General features: G+C 41.5%; 1 protein-coding gene across 1 annotated transcript in view; it reads left to right on the top strand.

Annotated features, from left to right (window-relative positions):
- Window positions 1–18,881, top strand: part of PLBD1 (phospholipase B domain containing 1) — a 53,978-nt gene that overhangs the window by 31,784 nt on the left and 3,313 nt on the right. The window contains exons 6-8 of the mRNA XM_047865941.1: window positions 326–470; window positions 14,774–14,974; window positions 15,081–15,221. Coding sequence (XP_047721897.1) covers window positions 326–470; window positions 14,774–14,974; window positions 15,081–15,221 — 487 coding nt within the window. The remainder of the gene's footprint in view (window positions 1–325; window positions 471–14,773; window positions 14,975–15,080; window positions 15,222–18,881) is intronic.

The raw sequence follows: 18,881 nt of genomic DNA, 5'->3' as shown, positions 1-18,881 counted from the left end.
GGCTCCTCTGTCTAGAAGTTAAGAACAGGAAGAAACTGATGGAGGGTGTTGGAAGTACATGATGTTAGCTCTGTTTCTTCCACCATTCCTCCCGTGCTATGTGAACCTGCCCCTCCCCATCCCACAGTCTTCCCTTCTGGATGCTTGAAGGATAGAGTCTGTCTGTTTTTGCGCACATTAAAGGTGAATTTTGTGCTCTTGGCCATATTTCCCGATAATAAATATGGCAGTGAATAGCGAAATTGACACAATTGCTGTATGCTTCCTACACTTGTAGTCAGTTATCTGTATACCTCTGCATCATTCACTATGATTCTGGCTGTAGGTTCTTCCTGGATTTGAGAACGTCTTTTTTGCTCACTCAAGCTGGTACACGTATGCAGCCATGCTCAGGATATATAAACACTGGGACTTCAACATCAATGATAAAGACACGAGCAGTAGTCGCCTCTCTTTCAGCAGTTACCCAGGTAAATAAATTTCGAGGGACATCTGAGTACTCGGAGTACTATTTCAGGATAAAACCTTGGTGATTTGGAGTAACCGGAATGGGGGAAGAAATCTTTAGGGGTTGGTATACATAAATGACAATTGATTTTCTGAATGCTTTTTGAAGAAATATAGCTCTAATGCTTCTATTTAATAGAATCGTGTGATCAGTTAATAGGTGCCAAAAATTGAGTTCAACAAATGCCAACTGAGCTACAAGGCACTTTCCGAGGCTCTGCAGTGGAAGCCAAGATAGGCAAAAGAGATCCTGCTCTCAGCATCTCCTTGAGGGTTTCTTTCTTATTCGTCACAACATCCTCAGAACTTAAGCTAGTGTTTGGCACCTTGTACTTAATCAATTTTTGCTGAATGGATGGATGAATGTGTAAGCTTCCAAATCCTTGCACTAGCAAGATAAGTACAATACAGATAATAATATTACTGGGTACTGTGTGGGCTACAAAAAATATGCAAGGAATGTTGTGAGTAATCAAAAGACGGTCAGCTCTCATTGGATTGTTGGGGAAGGAAAGAGAGGATGACACTTGCCATGAACCATCAGTGATGACTTGAACTTGAACAGGTGGACATGGCCGGGAGGGACAGCCTCTGTGGAGTAGGAGTTACAAGCTCCTTTCTTAAAGGGGCCAGGCGGATGAGGTAAAATGAATAAAGGGGTGGGGGGTGTGGTATAAGAAAATGAAAGTGAAAACAATTGTAGCAAACACAAGACCCCTTGGAAGGCGGCCACCTGCTGAGCTCCCACTGACTGTTGTCACCCAGCAATATGGAAGTCAGTGTTGCCAGATCCTCCAACTTCTGAAGACAGAAATATGGATATAATGAATAAAACCCACTGTGTGAACCCAACAAAGCATGTCTGCTAGCAGGAATTACGCCCTCAGCTGCAGGTTTGCAACCTCATCAGGGAACATCATGGGTAAAGGCAAGAGGAAAATTCTCACCAGACATATAAGAGTCCAGCGTGGATACAAGGTGGACACTTTTGACCTTTAATTACACACTTGTAATTTACAAAGCGGTTATACCAACCAACGGTTGTATCTATCTACCTTTGTCAGAGTATTATTGCCCTTTCTGGTATTATTGTTCCTGGTATTAATACCTTCCTATTAGGAATTCTGATCAGTGGCATAACTCAATATTTTTCTGTCCTTATCACCTCATCCTTCCTTTGAAAACACTTCGGTTTCTTCTTTGTCATTGCTTGCTTAATTTTTTTAGTATTGAGGGGGACTGGGGACTCCTCTCTTGGAGACAGACCGTGTTTTGATTCTTTGTGTTCCTTTAGACTGAAATTTAAGGACAGCAAGAGACTGAGGCTAGTCAAATATTCATATTCTTCTTCTTACTTGCAATAAAATGCAATGTTCAGATGCTACCTGCACTGCTTCAAAATGTCTATAGAATAGTGTTTCTCTGTAGTCTTAACAATCCTGGATTCCAAAGGTAGTGATGGGGAAGGAAATGGAGGAATTTCCTATAAAATGTATAACTCTGTTCATATTTGCATATATGTACATATCTTTCCAGAATAGATACATAGATAATAGAGATTTTTTAGAGCATTTAAACTGAGAGAAAACAATACTTTTTTTTTTTGACCCCAACGTGTTTTTTACAGGAGCTGGTATAGCAAAGTGATTCATATTTTCTTTAACTGGACAGTTTTGTTCTCAACAGAAAACATGAAAAACATGTAGGATCTTATTTCTATTACAAAGAATTGTTCGACGGAAGGATCAGCTGCATTGGATTCATCCAATACATATGGAGCTAAACTTTGCCATGAACTTCATGCCAGAACGAAGCTCGGTGGCTTGTTTTGTTTATTGTTTTTGGTGGAGGACATTGAGTGGATTAGGAGTGTGGTGTCAGTTAGGTCATGGAGGCTTTCGTGATATGAGCAAGGATATTAAGAATTACTGAGACAGAACAGAAATAGCAAGTCATGAAATATTTGTGACTTGGCTGAGGCACATGTTAAACATGACTAACTGGGATGGTACAGATACCATTATCCTAAAGATACAAATAACTCTGAAGAATTCAAGTGCACCTATCCATACTTTTACACTATATCATGACACCATTGCCCAATTCTGTAGAAGTGACCACCATGCACCATTATTGGCATGACAAACACTAACGCTTCAAGACACAAAGACATTTTTTTTGTTTTGAGGTTTCCAAAAAGGAAAATGGTAGACCTCGGACAGCTGCTAAACTTCCACAACGTATAAAATCTATTTTACTTTGGCGAGCCTCAGCTTTTTTTATCTGTAGGATGAGACTAATATAAAGGCTTACTTCATCAAGTTGTAAACATTATGTAATTTACTTATTCATCTACAATTTTCTTTAAAAAAAATTTTTTTTAACGTTTATTTATTTTTGAGACAGAGAGAGACAGAGCATGAACAGGGGAGGAGCAGAGAGAGAGGGAGACACAGAATCTGAAACAGGCTCCAGGCTCTGAGCTGTCAGCACAGAGCCCGACGCGGGGCTCGAACTCACAGACCGTGAGATCATGACCTGAGCCGAAGTCGGACGCTTAACCGACCAAGCCACCCAGGCGCCCCTCATCTACAATTTTCTATGAAATTGCCGTGTTAGGCAAAGTATGTATGATGAGAAACAGGACAGATACAGATCCTATTCTAACAAAATTTGCATTCTGGTGAAAGATAGAGACACATTTTTAAAAAACGATTAAAGTGTGGTTTGTGTAATACTAGGGAGGACTAGTTTGGAGAGGTTGAGATAGCTTCCAAGAGAAAGTAAAATGGAAGTTGCACAAAGACAAATGTAAGTTAGCCAGCAAATGGGGACAATGGGGTGATGACGTTCCATGTGGAACAGACAGCATGTATAAAGGCCTGTAGGCAAGAAAAAAAGTGGAGAAGGCCAGAAAGAGGGAATGGGGGACAATTCAAGACCATTAAAGTCATGAGGGGTAGAAGTGACATTCGTAGACTTGCATTTTAGAATTACCTGGTCCACGAGAGAGGACGAGAGAGTCTGCCGACAGGACATTTCGAAGTCCAAGGCAATAATCCAGTGACTCAAGCCACGTAATGTTTTTTAGATGGTCAGTAAATAGGTGCATGGAAGAGTAATATCCATCTTCAAGAAGAAAACAGTATCAAAAATGACTGCTGAATTACTATAGCAATTCGTGAATTTCTGTGTGCTCCCACTGTCCTAGCCAGAATCTTTGAGGGGCATTGACCTCATGAGAATTGTCAGAAGGGCACTCCCAGAGCTGTACTCCAGCCGAGAAGAATAGAAGGAACAGTAGTAATCCGGCACCCTCAGCCTTAATCTAAACTAATCTTAATCTAAGTCAGTCCCATGCTCTGTGTTCGCAAGAGCTCCAGGTGACTCCGTAAAACTGGAGGTGGTTATGTCAAGGAAACAAATTAAATAATAACCCCCATCTTAATCTAGAAAGGATCAGGTGACTTGGTCGCTTTATACTTTCATATTTTTTCAGACTGTTTTTTAAAAACTGAGTAGGAATTTCCTTTACCTTTGGGGAAATTATTTCAGCTGAAGATACTAACATGAAATTTCCTGAGAAAGCCAAAAGTACCCCACAAGTATGCTAGTAAACCTCAGTAGTACTCTTAGGCCCAGGTGAGTGATGTTCCAGCTTTGAAGTGCCTTCCTCAAACTTTTCTAAGTCCCCCCTCCAGGGCCCCAAGAACAGCCAAGTTGGCAGTACTGGGATATCCCGGCACTGGCCTGTGTCCCTTGTGTTTTCCAGAAATTTTCAAAATATCCTTTTAGTGCCCAGTACTAGCCAGATGAGCAGAGCCATCCAGGTGGGGCTAAGCTTCGACAGGAACCCATGTGGGTCCTGGTCCTTGGATGTCCCTTTTATGAGAGCTCCTCCCCTCTCCCTCTACTTATATGTGGGTGCAACAAGATGGTGCTCATCAACATGAGGAGCTCTGGGACTCAAGCCTATGAGGTAGTCCTGGTGAGTAGATCCTTCCTGTTGGCCCTCACGGTATATTTTCTGCATGACCAAGCTGACAGAATATTAGCGACATGATGATTTGAGGTGGCCTTCATGTTAGACACAGCATGTGTTCAGGGCTCTAGGCTATCGAAGGCTGCTCTTACCCTCAAGCTTATGCATGTATGTAGACCTCTGCTTTCTCCTTGTTCTCACTGGCACGGCCCTGCTTCCTGAGGGCAAAAGAGGAAGCAACAAGTGAATTTACTGTGTGTAGCTCCAGTGTTGGTCCCCTGGGCAGTCACCTCACCCCCTGCAGGTTCTGTCCCTCGTGTTCGTGTTCTGCAGTTCTCTGAGGAAGGCCAGGCCCGGCCCTCACAAAGGCTTTTGAGAATCTTGCTCTGCGACACAAATAGGCCTTTGCAGCAGGTCTCATGGTTTCTGTGGAGCAGGACTTTAGATTAGGGCACAAGTGAGGATGGCTTGTCTCTACTTCTCTGTATCTGGGGCTTCTGCCGAAGACTCAAGAGTGAGGGGCTGAAATCTATGATAGCTTAACTGAAGCTAGAGGATACACTTCCAAGGTGACTCACTTACACGGTTGACAAGGTGACATTGGTTCCCCTCTACTTAGGCGTCTCCACAGGACTGCTGCAGTAATCTCATGACGAGATGCCTGGCTTGCCTCAGACCAAGTGACCAAAAGAACAAGACAGAAGCAGCAATGCCTATTATGACCTAGTCTCAGAAGTCATCTGTTACTTCCACCACGTTCTATTCTTTAGAGGCACATTAGTATGATCAGCCCACACACAAGGAAAGGACATCAGAATCGATCTTTTAAAGGGAAGAGTGCCCAAGAATTTGTGGACATTTTAAAACCTCCCCAATATAGAAACATAATATTTTTATATATTTCCTGTGTATCCTAAGACTTCTCTAAATTCACTTGTCAGTTCTAACAACTTTTTTTTGTAGATTTCTTGGGATTTTTCTGTATACATAATCATGCCATCTCTGCATAACTTCCCTTGGGTGTCTTTGTGTCCTTGCATGAGTGCACTGATAAGACCTCCAGGACAACGTAGACTAGAAGTGGCATAGAAATCCTTGTCTAGTTCCTGATCTTACGGGAGAAGTATTCAGTCTTTTATCATAAAGTGTGATGTTTGCTGTAGGTTTTTGGAGATAGTCTTTATAAGTTTAAAAAGGATTTCCCCTCTTCCTATTTTGTTGAATGTTTTTGTTTAATGCATTTTTGTGAAATTCTCAGCTTCCATGAAAATGATCATGATTTTTCTCCTTTATTAATGTGTTAAGTTCCATTGATTGACTTTCAGATATGAAACCAACTTGGCACTCTTGGGGTTTACTCCACTTAGTCATATTATTCTTTTTAGTTTTTATTCAACTTACTAATATTTTGTCAAGAATTTTTTCATTTACATTCATGAGAGATACGGTCTATGGTTTTCTTGTGATAGTTTTGGTATCATGGTGAGCCTGTCCTTATAATCTGAGTTTGGAATTATGTTTTTTTTCTATGTTTTCTGAAAGAGTTTGTGTTGGAGTGGTAATATTTTTTCTCTTAAATTTTTAATAGAACTCATCAGTTAAACCATCTAAACATGGGGGTTTTTGTTGGAGAGTTTTTAACAATGAGTTCAGTTTCTTTTGTTGATAAAGGACTATTCAGGTTTTCTAATTCTTCTTGAGCCAGTTTTAAAAATTTGTCTTTCAAAGAACTTGTTAATTTCTTAAGGTTATCCTGTTTATTGACATAAAGCTATTTATAATATTTTTATGAGTCTTTTATTATCTGTAGGATCTGTAGCTAAGTCCCTTTAATCATGTATGATCTTTTTTGTATTCGCTGTAGCCTGAGGTGTGTCAATTTTATTGATATTTTCCAATAACCAGATTTTATTTTCATTGATTTCTTTCCTATTGTTTGCTCATTCTTCCTTCTCACTGATTTCCATTCTTATCTTTACCATTTTCTCTTTTCTGCTTTGCACTTAAATTTTTTTTTCTAACTTCTTAAGGTAGAATCTCAGATAATTGATTTTTATCTTTGTTCCTTTCTACTATATGAATTAAATTTATAAAGACTATAAATTTCCTTCTAAACACTCCTTTCAGTGCATCTGACAAATTTTAGTATGTTTTGTTTTCATTTTCATCCAGTTTAGAATATTTTATAATTCCTCACATAATTTCTTTAATCAATGACTTACTTGGAAGTATATTGTTTAATTTCCCCAAATTTGGAGACTTTCCACATATCTTTGTGTTTTTGTTTTTGTTCTTGTTTTCTTATTTAATTCTGTTATGAGTAAGCTGTCTTTCCTTTAAGCTGCCCCAGGACCCGAAGCATAATTTCTTCATTAATTCAATAAATATTCAATAAATATTCATTTATTCCACATTCACCCTGTGGCCCCAGAGGCAACACATGGCATTGCACGTTGTAATCATTGACTAAATATTTATGGAAGCTGAGAAGGAAGAAAGAAGGAAAGAAAGGAAGGGAAAAAGGAGAATGGGAAGAAAAAAGAAAAGGTGAGAGACAATAGATAATGGATGATGTATTCCCATGTGGACATAGCAGGAACTGCAAGGGGGAGAGAGGGGTAAGCCAAGTAAAAGGTGGAGGTGGGGGCTGCCTAAAACATCATCTTCTCTCTAGTACTGCTCTCCTTTTTACATCTTTGATTTGAAAGCAGGAGTCCAAGATATTTAGGAATTGTTATCAAGGCATTTCATATGCATTCCCGATGTTTAGCGCAGAGCTGGACCTTGAAGCCACTCTTTTGTGGCCACCCTGATTATAAATGACATGTATAGGACCTAACTAGTTGTTTTTTTTTTTTTTAAGTTTATTTATTTTGAGAGACAGAGAGCACGAGGGAGAGGCAGAGAGAGAGAGAGAGAGAGAAAGAATCCCAAGCAGACTCTCCACTGGCAGCACAGATGCAGGGCTCGATCTCACGAACCATGAGATCACGACCTGAGCCAAAATCAAGAGTCAGATGCTTAACCGACTGAGCCACCCAGGTGCCCCAGACCCTAACTAGTTTTTTGGGATTTAGGCAGCACCCAAGTTTTAACTAAACTATTAACTTGTTTGTGCTCAACTTGTTATTGAAATAAAAAGAAAAAACAGTATTTGTTTATTTCCTACTTATGAGCCTGCCAATGTGACTGACACTGTGCTGAACATTTCGTCTGTGTGATGTCATTTAACTGTCATGAAAACCTAACAAAGGAGGGTATTGTATCTGCATTTCCAAAGAAAAAAGAAAAAAAAACGTGCTCAGAAAAGTTAAATAACATACTCAAAATCACTAGACCTGGCTGGAGACTGAGTTCAAACACAATATATGACTTTTAAATATCTATTGTTGGTTGTTGTTGTTATTTCAGCAATGGTTCAGCGTGCTTTTTAAAAGAGTTTTTTTAAGAATGCTTATTTATTTTGAGAGCAAGAGAGTGCAAGCAGGAGAGGGGCAGAGAGAATCCCAAGCAGGCTCCAGGTTGTCAGCAAGGAGCCTGACACGAGGCTCCATCTCACAACTGTGAAGTCGGAACCTGAGCCTAAATCAAGAGTCAGAGGCTTAGCCGACTGAACCTCAGGTGCCCCGTTCGGTGTGCTTTTAAGTTAAATGGTTAAAACTGAAAAAGAGCCAGGAGCTCAAAGGCCCTCCAGGCTTACCATGTGGATGGAGCTCTTCACTGAACAAAAACTGGAATCTATTCAGAGTCTTTTAATCGAGGATTCCTAAGAGGCTGAGTCTTCCAGCTTAATTATCCAGACGAGAGGCTCTCTGGAATACACTGTGTCTCACCAAGCCTGCAGGCATTCCTACTTTGCATAACACCCAGACATCCCATCACCACCCTCGCACCCCCTCCCCCTTAGACTTAAAATCCCCAGGGGAGCTGGCTAAAATTGCAAATTCCAAAGTGCCGTCCATCCACTTCTTATTCAGGTGGTCTGGGCTGAAGCATTTGTAACAAACACACCGGGTGGTTCTAACATCCCGGATCCAAGCCCATCCACTGAGACTCTGGTGGCTCTACTGGTCTGCCGCACAGACTTTGCTCAGCCTTTTCTCCTACTAAGCTCAAGTACTTGAAAGTAGATGCACAGGAATAAGAAAGAATGGTCTCAAAGTTCCAAGAAAATGTAGTTACCTCCCTCATAGTCCATAAGGTTATTTACTTTCCTAAGGTACAAAATTGCCAACTTAGTGTGCTATAATTACTTTTGCCAATTTCATGTTACCTCTTTTATCTCAGATACTTTAGTCATAAAGCTGAAACATACACAATCTGCGAATTAATATAGGCGAAGATTTATGTCTTCTGCCTTTTAAGAAGTAGAATCGGGGCGCCTGGGTGGCTCAGTCGGTTAAGCGGCCGACTTCGGCTCAGGTCATGATCTCACGGTCTGTGAGTTCGAGCCCCACGTCAGGCTCTGTGCTGATGCGTCAGAGCCTGCAACCTGCTTCGGAGTCTGTGTCTCCCTCTCTCTCTGCCCCTCCCCTGCTCATGCTCTGTCTCTCTCGGTCTCTAAAAAATAAATAAATAAATAAATGTTAAAAAAAATTAAAAAAAAAAAAAAGAAGTAGAATCAAGGGAGGAAAAGAAATACAAGTAGAATGAGGGCACGTATTCCGAAGCATGGTGGGTAGATTTTACAACACTTCATTTCTGTTTTCTTAAGTGCGTTTCTTTTGTTCTCTGGCACCAACCCAGGACACTGATGTCTTCACCCAGGCCATACCTGTCCCTCTCCATCTCGCTCAGGAAACTTCCTCCCTTCTATCTTTCTAAAAACTCTATGTTACTTTCCATGGTTTTCATAAGGTGATTGTCCCCTACTCCACCTTGCTTAAGCCTGCAACTCCCCATGACTCACTTTCTTTTTCATTGTTTCTACTACAGTTGCTCCATCGTGTGTGTGTTAAACGGTGTTGTTGCCATTTGCATGAGTACATGCCTGTTCCATCACATTTGTCAGGCTTAAGGTACAGTGGGAAAGGCATGTGTTGAAAGTCAATCTTAGATTTATTCCTGAAAATGCTGTTTATTAGCTTTAAATAGATGCATATTTTGTTTTATTTTTAGTGTTTTGAGAGAGTGAGAATGTGAGCAGGGGAGGGGCAGAGAGAGAGGGGGAGACCTGGAATCCAAAGCAGGCTCCAGGCTCCAAGCTGTCGGCACAAGAGCCTGACACGGGGCTCAAACCCGCGATCTGTGAGATCATGACCGGAGCTGAAGTCATGTGCTTAACTAACTGAGCCACCCAGGCGCCCCATAATAGCTGTGTATTTTTAAAAAGAGCTCATCGAAGACCTCTTTTTGTGAAGGTCAAATGATGGTATCCATCCTTCTAAAGTAAGGTATCTGGTATATAGTAGGTACACAGTCAATGTGAGTCACTACTATCTTCTCTTTCTTCCTTAGATTTAACAGTTATTTACTGAGCACCTACTATGTGTCAAATCCTCTTCTTGGTGCTGGAGTGAACAAGACAGAAAAAGTCCCTGCCCTGATGGAGCTTACAGGCTATGGGATAGATGGAAAAGAAAACAGTGAACAAATTAATATAAAGTAAATAAGATAATTCATTGTTGAAGAAAAACATTTCATTTTGATGTGGATGATAACAGAATGTTGATTAAATATAAAGCTGACTTCTTTAAAAAAAATTTTTTTTAAGTTTTTTAATGTTTCTTTATTTTTGAGAGACAGAGACAGAGCGAGACAGAGCGTGAGCAGGGGAGGGGCAGAGAGAGAGGGAGACAGAAACCAAAGCAGGCTGTAGGCTCTGACCAAGCGGTCAGCCCAGAGTCAGACGTGGGACTCGAACTCACGAGCCAATGAGATCATGACGTGAGCCGGAATCAGACACTTAACCTTCCAAGCCACCCAGGGCCCCCAAAGCCAACTTTTTATAGTCACTCTAAATAATCTTTAAGAGACCTGCCAATTCCTGTATGTGGACCACTGCAGGATGCTCAGCCCCCACATTACCGCCTTCATGTGCTTGAATATACTATAGTGTGACTCCTCCATTGATCACATTCCTCCTGCAGGATTAGGCAGAAATGTGCTCAAATAAATACCTCGTTGACTGAACGATAATCGCTGGAAGAAGCGGAGATTGCTTCTCACTAAATGCCATTCTGGAAGGGGGGAAAGACTGAGGCCATTGTTTAGTAGGCAAAATAAATGGCTGAGGGCTTTTGTGTCCTGGGATATGAGAGAGCCCCACCGGCTTCCCTTCCTGAGAGCCGGGAAGGAGGGGTCTCCTGCTTCAGGCAGCAACCCTGGAGCAGGGGTTCTGGTGGAGCCTCTGAGGGCAGGCGAGGGGAGTAGGGAGGGCAGTCTGGGCGTTAGCCTTTTGGGAAAGCTCCTGAGGGGATTCTGATACACTGTGAGCTGGGAATTATTACGTGGTGCATGGGATATAGTCTGTGTGTGATGGACAGTAATTTACTGATTATCGCACTGGCTTAGAGAAGGCAGAGAGCCCAGCTGGGGCTGAGCACCGTCCCTCTTCAGCAGTGGGAAGAAGCTGAGCAGAGAGGCTGACCATGATACAAAGTTGTTATTTTGTTTTCTTAAAAGAAAAAAAAAAGGAGGGAAAAGAGAGTTCCCACAGGGTCACAGCCACCTGTGTTAAATCAAAGGGCAGTAAGACATTTCAAAACAAAATATATTGTGTAATCGGATAGTTATTATTGTATCAGTTTGCTTTTTCTGTGGAAAAAAAACAACCTCTAAAACTTTGTGGCTGGAAACAATTTGTGATTAGTATTGCTCTTGAGTCCACAGGTCAGGTAAGTGGCTCTTTCTAGACAACTCAGCTGGTCACATTCATGCATCTGTGGTTGTCTGTGGGCGGGGGGGTGGGCAGCTCTGCTGACCTTGGAAGAACTCCCTTGCACATTTGGGGGTTGGCCGGCTAGAACTTGGCCTTGGCTGAGAGGGTCGGTCCTCCTCCACGCGGTCTCTCATATATAGGAGTAACAGGGTTACAGGAGAGTAAGCAGAAATGTGCAAGGTCTCTTGAGGCCTAGACTCAGAATTGGCACATTCCGTTAGCCGAAGTAAGTGCCAAATCCAGCCCAGATCTAGGATCTGGGGACCCAGACATCTTTTGATGGGAGATGCTACAAAGTCACATTGCAGAGAATATGGGGGGAGGGGGTGAAGAAATGCAGCACAATCCAGACTACTGATGCTGAGTTGGAGGTTATTTATGTTCTTGGTCAACACCGATTCTACTCTTCTGGAAAAAATGAGTATGTTTGGTCTGGAGCTTTGGAGCAGTTAATTAATGCAATATGGGAATGGGCACACTTTAAATGCACCTGATGGGACAATAAGGGTACATTTTTCTGGGTGGTGCTAACCAATGGGTCTAAATGGCATCAGAGGGTAGTGGTCACTGTTTATTTTTGTGATTCAAGCGATTTTTGTTTTAAGTCCTGAGATTTATTAACTGTCAGGGTCCCCTTTGATTTCTTAAATTCAGCAGTAAGCTTCCTATGAAATGTTATTTGCTGGCTGACTTTCAAACCTGAGTTTCTCCTGATTTAAAATAGTCTGCCTTTCAAAGCTGCTAATGGCAGATAAAAGCAAGAATATGATTTTACATTGTCAAAGAACATTTGTTTCTCTTGTCATGTTTCAGGGCTTTGTTCCCACTCAGCCTTTTCCTTTTTATTTCATCGTAAACTCCAAACTATAGAATTAACCTTCTTAACTAGAGTTGTGCTGCAAGCCAGTTCATTCTCTTTGTTCCAGAACTCTGGGCAGCCTACATTTTTCCATCTTTAATAAAGTCTTGCTCTTGAATGAACCACTGCTCCTTACGTGTTAGTACTAGTCCGTCACTCATACATATTAAAGAATGCCTGCCCTCTTGTGTTCATGGAGGTTGCTACAAGGAGTGAATTCATAAGTTTATTAAGCCAGAAGTACAACCTTCCACCCTATGGAGGTTCGGTACCAGAGGGCTTACCCGAGAATGCCAGGTGTGGTTGTATAGTTTGCACACTGCAAAATGACCCCAGCTTAAGAGGTGAATGAATGGTCATTGAAATCCATCCCACACTTTGCTTGTGAAGCCATGCATCCAATGTCTAGGCCGTATCTACCAAGAGGAGTTTTGCCCATTAAAGTCCATTCAAGTGTGGCATCCCCTCATTAAGCACCTGGAGTGTGCAACCTTCTGTTATGCACACTTCTGTATAGGCTAATGACAGCCTTGTGGAGGTTCATTATGAGCTGGTTGGACACTGCTCTCATCATGTAACTTTTCTACTCGGAAATTTCCAGAAATTAAAGATACTCTGTTAGCGCTGAATGATCACTTAGTCCCAGGTTATCAGAGGAAGGGAGCAAGGAACGGAGAAGCGAAATGAGAAGTGCCAAATTTGCTAGTTGTGAAGCAGGGAACTAAAATGTAGGCTTTCGGACTCCCACTGCAGCTCTGAAGGCTTATCTTTAGCCTCAAGTGATCCCATTATTTGATTGCACCCTACCTAACCCTACCAGGCCTAAAGCGGAGGCACGATAGCTTGTTCGTTGAGTGAATAAACAAATGACTGTCCAACTATATTTTCTTCTTTTTTAATTCCAGTGTAGTGAATATACAGTATATTAGCTTCAGGTGTACAATGTAGTGATTTAACAATTCCATACATTACTCAGTGCTCAGTAAGGTAAGTATACTCTTACCCCCGTCACCTATCTCACCCACCTCTCCTCTGGTAACCATCTGTTTGTTCTGTATAGTTAAGAGAATGTTTCTTGGTTTGTCTCCTCCCACCACCCCACTCTGTTCATTTGTTTTGTTTCTTAAATTCCACATGTGAGTGAAAGCATATGGTGTCTGTCTTTCTTTCACTGACTTATTTCACTTCGCATAATACACTCTAGCTCCATCTTTGTCGTTGCAAATGGCAAGATCTCATTCTCGTTTGTGGCTGATAGTCCCTTGTACGTATATATACCACTTCTTTACCCGTTCATCTATTGATGCACATTTGGGCTGCAATAAACACAGGGGTGCATACGTCCCTTCGAATTAGTGTTTTTGTATTCTTTGGGTGAATATCCTATAGTGAGATTACCGGATCATAGGGTAGTTCTATTTTTAACTTTTTGAAGAACCTCCATACTGTCTTCTAGAGTGGCTGCACCAGTTTGCATTCCAACAGTGCGTGAGAGTTTCTTTTTCTCCACATCCTCACTAACACTTGTGGTTTCTTGTGTTTTTGATTTTAGCCATTCTGACTGGTGTGACGTGATATCTCATTATAGTTTTGATTTGCATTTCCCTGATGATGAGTGATGTTGAGCATCTTTTCATGCGTCTGTTGGCCATTTGTATGTCTTTTTTGGCCAACTATATTTTCTAATGGTTTTTTTTGTTTGTTTGCCTCTGCCTCCCAAAATTTCCACTCTCCTATGGGAGTTTGGGAAACACCAGAGGAGCTATTTACCTTGGTTCCTTCTAACTCTCTCACCGGGGACCTTCTCTGATGTTTCTTCACCACTGACAATTCGTCCATCACAACTGGTTGCTGGTGACAGTATATTCTCTCCCATTGTTATAGCTGGGTCTGATATTCTTTGATTTCTACCACACTTATCAAAGCATAAAGCGAAAAACAGACCTTTCAAAAAGACTTGTGGCTTCACTGATTTTCCTGTATTGCTGCGACCTTTTATAAAAAGCAGTGACTGACCCAAGTGTCAAGATCCTATTTTAAAACCATGCTTACCAACGTAAGTGTAGATGTTTTTTCTATTTATAAAACTCATGTAGACTCACGAGGTAAAATTTGGAAAATACAGAAATGCAGAAAGAGAAGAAAGAAGGCATCCATAATCTTATTATCCAACAATGAACCCCATTAATATCCCTCCCTAGTTAAAAGTTCTGCAAAATCCTAGTTAGTGGGGAATCTATTTCTATTTATCATTTTTGAAAATTGGAATAGTCCTGATTTAATATATTTTTATCGTTCAAATTATAAAATAAAAAATTATCAGTAGAGAATCTAAGGCCAGAGGTTCACTGGCATCTTTATAAGCAACTGTTAAATAACTGTCACAGAGCTGAGCCCAACCTAGGGGAGGCCTGCTGCAGATAAGGATCATTATAACTAATACTCTTTGCAAAATGCATCGTGTACACAAAGCGCTGTGCTAATAACGTCGGGTTGAATACAACAGGCATACATATGCTGATTTGTGTATTTCTCTCTCCTGTAGGATTTTTGGAGTCTCTGGATGACTTTTACATTCTTAGCAGTGGCTTGATATTGCTACAGACCACAAATAGTGTGTATAATAAAACCCTACTGAAGCTTGTGGTACCCCAGTCTCTCCTGGCATGGCAAAGGGTCCGTGTGGCCAATATGATGGCAAATGGTGGCAGGCAGTGGGCAGAGATCTTTTCAAAGTACAACTCTGGTGAGTGGCCCGAGAGAGTAGCTTTTAGACATGTACATATGTTTAGATTTTGAGTTAACCAGTAGAGTCATACTCACATTCTGCTTTGTGTCTCCCAATATTTCAGGCACTTATAACAATCAATACATGGTCCTGGACCTGAAGAAGATAAAGCCTAAGTACAGCCTTGACAGCGACACTCTGTATATTGTGGAGCAAATTCCTACATATGTAGAATATTCTGACCAAACTAATGTTCTACGGAAAGGTACTTTCTTCATGCTAGAAGTCTGGAAGTCTGATGAGTGTGTGAGTGTGTACGTGTATATGGTGGGGAATGTGTGGCGTGTGAATGTGTCATGGCGGGTGGTCTATAGTGGGAAAGAAAGGATGGGAATGCTGTTGCTGGTTACGCTGGGAAAGAATTACCGGGTTCAGCTCAACATGTAAAATCTGCACCTCTAACTCTTTATGTGGCATTGTATAGTTTGTGACAGAGCCAGACATTTGTTTATTTATTTAATGTCTATCTGTGTATTTTGAGAGAGAGAGAGAGAGAGAGAGAGAGAGAAAGCACGTGAGCATGAGTGGGGGAGGAATAGAGAGAGAGAGGGAGAGAGAGAGCATCCCAAGCAGGCTGCACGCTGTCAGTGCAGAGCCCGACGTGGGACTCGATCTCATGACTGTGAGACCATGACCTGAGCCGAATCGAGAGTCAGAAGCTCAGCTGACTGAGCCACCCAGGAGCCCTCAAAGCCAGACATTTGTAATCTTATGACTTCTCATAGCTCTAATATTACCTTCTCTCCTTGGTTCCTGAGTAAAGCTTTTAGTCAAATTCAGCAAATATTTATAGAGGTGCTACCTCGGCTCAGGGACTGGAAAAGCACGGATGCAGGTACAAAATCCCTGACCTTTAGAAACTCAGTCCAGTGAGGAAGCAAGGCACATAAAGCAGCCATTAGAACCCAGAAAGGGAAGAGCAGTCATAAAGTCTGGGTGTTCCAAGCCCAGTGGGAGCTGCTGTCAGTGGGAGGGATCAGAAAAGGCGGGTCTGGAAGGCAAGACCAGAACTCATATATTTGAAGCGCAAGGTTTGGAGTGACACTGCCTTGATTTGAATCTCTGCTCCTCCAAATCTCAAACAAATGATCTCCTCTCTCCAAGCCCCACTTTCTTCATCTGTAAAGCATGACAGTAGCGGTGCAGGCCCACAATCACTTATTTGTAATTTTGAAGTCTCAAAATTTTTGTTGCTGTTGCTTTTGTTTTGTTTTGTTTTGTTTTGTTTTCCCCTAGTAAACTTAGTAGCAAAATATGACCTGACCTGAACTCATTTGGGTAGCAAAACCTACCAGTTTGGTAGTTTGGTAGACTTGACCTGCCCGTTTAGTCTTTATTTCCTCTCGTCTAGGGAGACTACACATTAGGCTACAGAAATTTCAGGGCCTTTATGACATATTCCCCATGGAGGCTGCAGTGTCATATACAGCAACTCCATTGCTGTTCTAAAGTCTGCAAGACCCTGAATTCTGAAACATCTGGCCCCCAAGAGTTTTTGGATGTGGGAGTGTGCACCCTTGTAACTTGACAAAGTTGTCATGAGAATTAAGGGAGATGATTCTTGAGCACACTGCTGACACCAAGCAAGTACTTTTATTTTGCATTGAACCTGCTGTTTGGCACACACAACATATTTGCACATTTGTTGAACAAATGGGAGCGCAGATGATGTCTGAGTGACGATCAGAGGTTAAAAAGAGCTCACCAATTTGATAAGGGGACGCCCGGACAAATGGAGGCACGAAAAGTGTGGTGTGTTTGAGAAACTGTTAGCTCGAGACAGCTAGAGGGAAGGCTATGACGTGATGGCTAGTGGAAGGTGAAATATACCAGCCTTGCATATCCTGCTAAGCAGTGTAGACTATCCTTTAGAAAATGGGAGTTGTTGAAAAGGGAGAACAGACTTGAAGTCAGAGAGAAGGCAGGAGTCTAGTTAGGAAACTATTGCAATAGATCACCTGATAGAGGAGTCGGAATGGAACCAAGGTAAGGTATGGACCCTGGAAATCAGGGCCTGGTCCTCAGGCTCCCAGGTCCCCAGAGATTTTATAATGACATCCAGGGAGAGCCGTCTCAGCAGAAATGGCTCACACAAGCTACATGCTCATAATCTGCATAAAACAGAGTTAATGGAGGTGGAAACTTCAATTGCCAAACAGATCAGATACCACCAAGAAGCAGACCTACCTCCTTTTATGAAGGAAAATTGACCTGAGAAGTCAAATCATGAGGCAGTCACTTGGTTAGGATGGCAATTCAAAACTGAGAAGTCGGCTGTCTGAGCCTGAAGCCTGGTTCATCCAGCTGGTAAGAGCCTTATAAAACTAGCATGCCTCAAGAGGGAGACGCGTGTTGAAGGCGACAGATTATTCAAGGCCTTTTCTTGGACTGCTGCTGATTATAGAAGGGCAGATTCAGGTTCTTTGCAATGTGGTTCCTAGATCCCATGAAGAAACCTACGCTGGGACTAAAATAAAAGCTGATGCTGATCTGTTTGTAGTTATTTTGCCAGTGGTGGGAAAAACAGAGAGTTAAATTCATTGTCTCCTATATACTAGGCAGTCCCTTCTGGGCCTTTTACTTACGTTCCGTTCCGTTGTTTGGTCTTCATTAACATACTTCCAGATTAAGTGGCATTGTTACCATTTTACTGTAAGGAAAGAAAGGCTCAGAAAGAAATATGTGATTTTCCCAAATAATTAAGTGATATCATATAGCCATTATGATAAAAGACAAAAAGTCCCATGAGCCTCCTAGAATTTTCTTTTCCTTTCTTTTTTTTAAAGTTTATTTATTTTTGAGAGGGAGAGAGAGAGAGAGAGAGAGAGCAAGCACAAGTGGGGGAGGGGAAGAGAGAGAGAATCCAAGCAGGCTCCGCACAGTCAGCACAGAGCCCCATGTGGGGCTTGAACCCATGAACCATGAGATCATGACCTGAACCAAAATCAAGAGTCACTTAACTGATGGAGCCACCCAGGCCCTGCTTCCAAAACTTGGAAGCAGCTGTGGTATATCGATAGAAGCCCTTGATCAGAAGGGAGGCATCTGTCATCTCTGAAGCTCTATTTCTTCCTTTATTAGAAGGATGGTAATGCTTATACATCATTAGGTTGTTGGGAAATATACAAGATACTCTATTTTAAATGTTTTTGTAAATCGTGAAGCTTTATGAAAATGTGAAGGATAAAGCAGCTATTTTTATTATTCATTTGATCTGTGTTCACATAAAAAGAAATATAATTATAGGGGTGCCTGGGTGGCTCATTCGGTTGAGCATCCGACTTTGGCTCAGGTTATGATCTCACAGTGGGTTCAAGCCCCGCATTGGGCTCTGTGCTGACAGCTCAGATCCTGGAGTCTGCTTAGGATTCTGTGTCTCCCAATCTTTCTACCCTTCCCCCACTCATGCTCTCTCTCTGTCTCTCAAAAATAAACATTAAAAAGTTTAAAAAAGGGAGAGAAATATAATAGTTAATATTCATCTAATGCTTACCAAGTATTAGACACTATTCTAAGTATTTCATCTGTTTGAACTTATTTAATGCGCATAATAATCCTTATAAGGTAAGTACTGTCATTGTTCACATTTTATAGATGAAGAAACTGAAGCACAGAGAATTTAAATATTTTGTCTAAGGTCACATACGTAATGATGGCAGAACCAAGCTTCAGATCCAGGCAGTCTAATTCCTAAATCTATATGTAGCCTAGATATAGTATATTATACACATGATTTTAGCCTGTCACTTCAATGTTGTCTTTATCTCAGTTCTTCCTGATGCTGGTCTGTGTCCCAGAATCAGCACCATTGAATGTCTTGTCATTTTTTTAATCAGTGGCCTCACCCCAAAGTAGGGGGTTCTAT

This window comes from Prionailurus viverrinus, chromosome B4, assembly GCF_022837055.1.
Source record: "Prionailurus viverrinus isolate Anna chromosome B4, UM_Priviv_1.0, whole genome shotgun sequence".
NCBI classification, from domain to species: Eukaryota; Metazoa; Chordata; class Mammalia; order Carnivora; family Felidae; genus Prionailurus; species Prionailurus viverrinus.
Note: the sequence above shows the minus strand (reverse complement) of the source record. Positions and strands in the feature narration are given on the sequence as shown.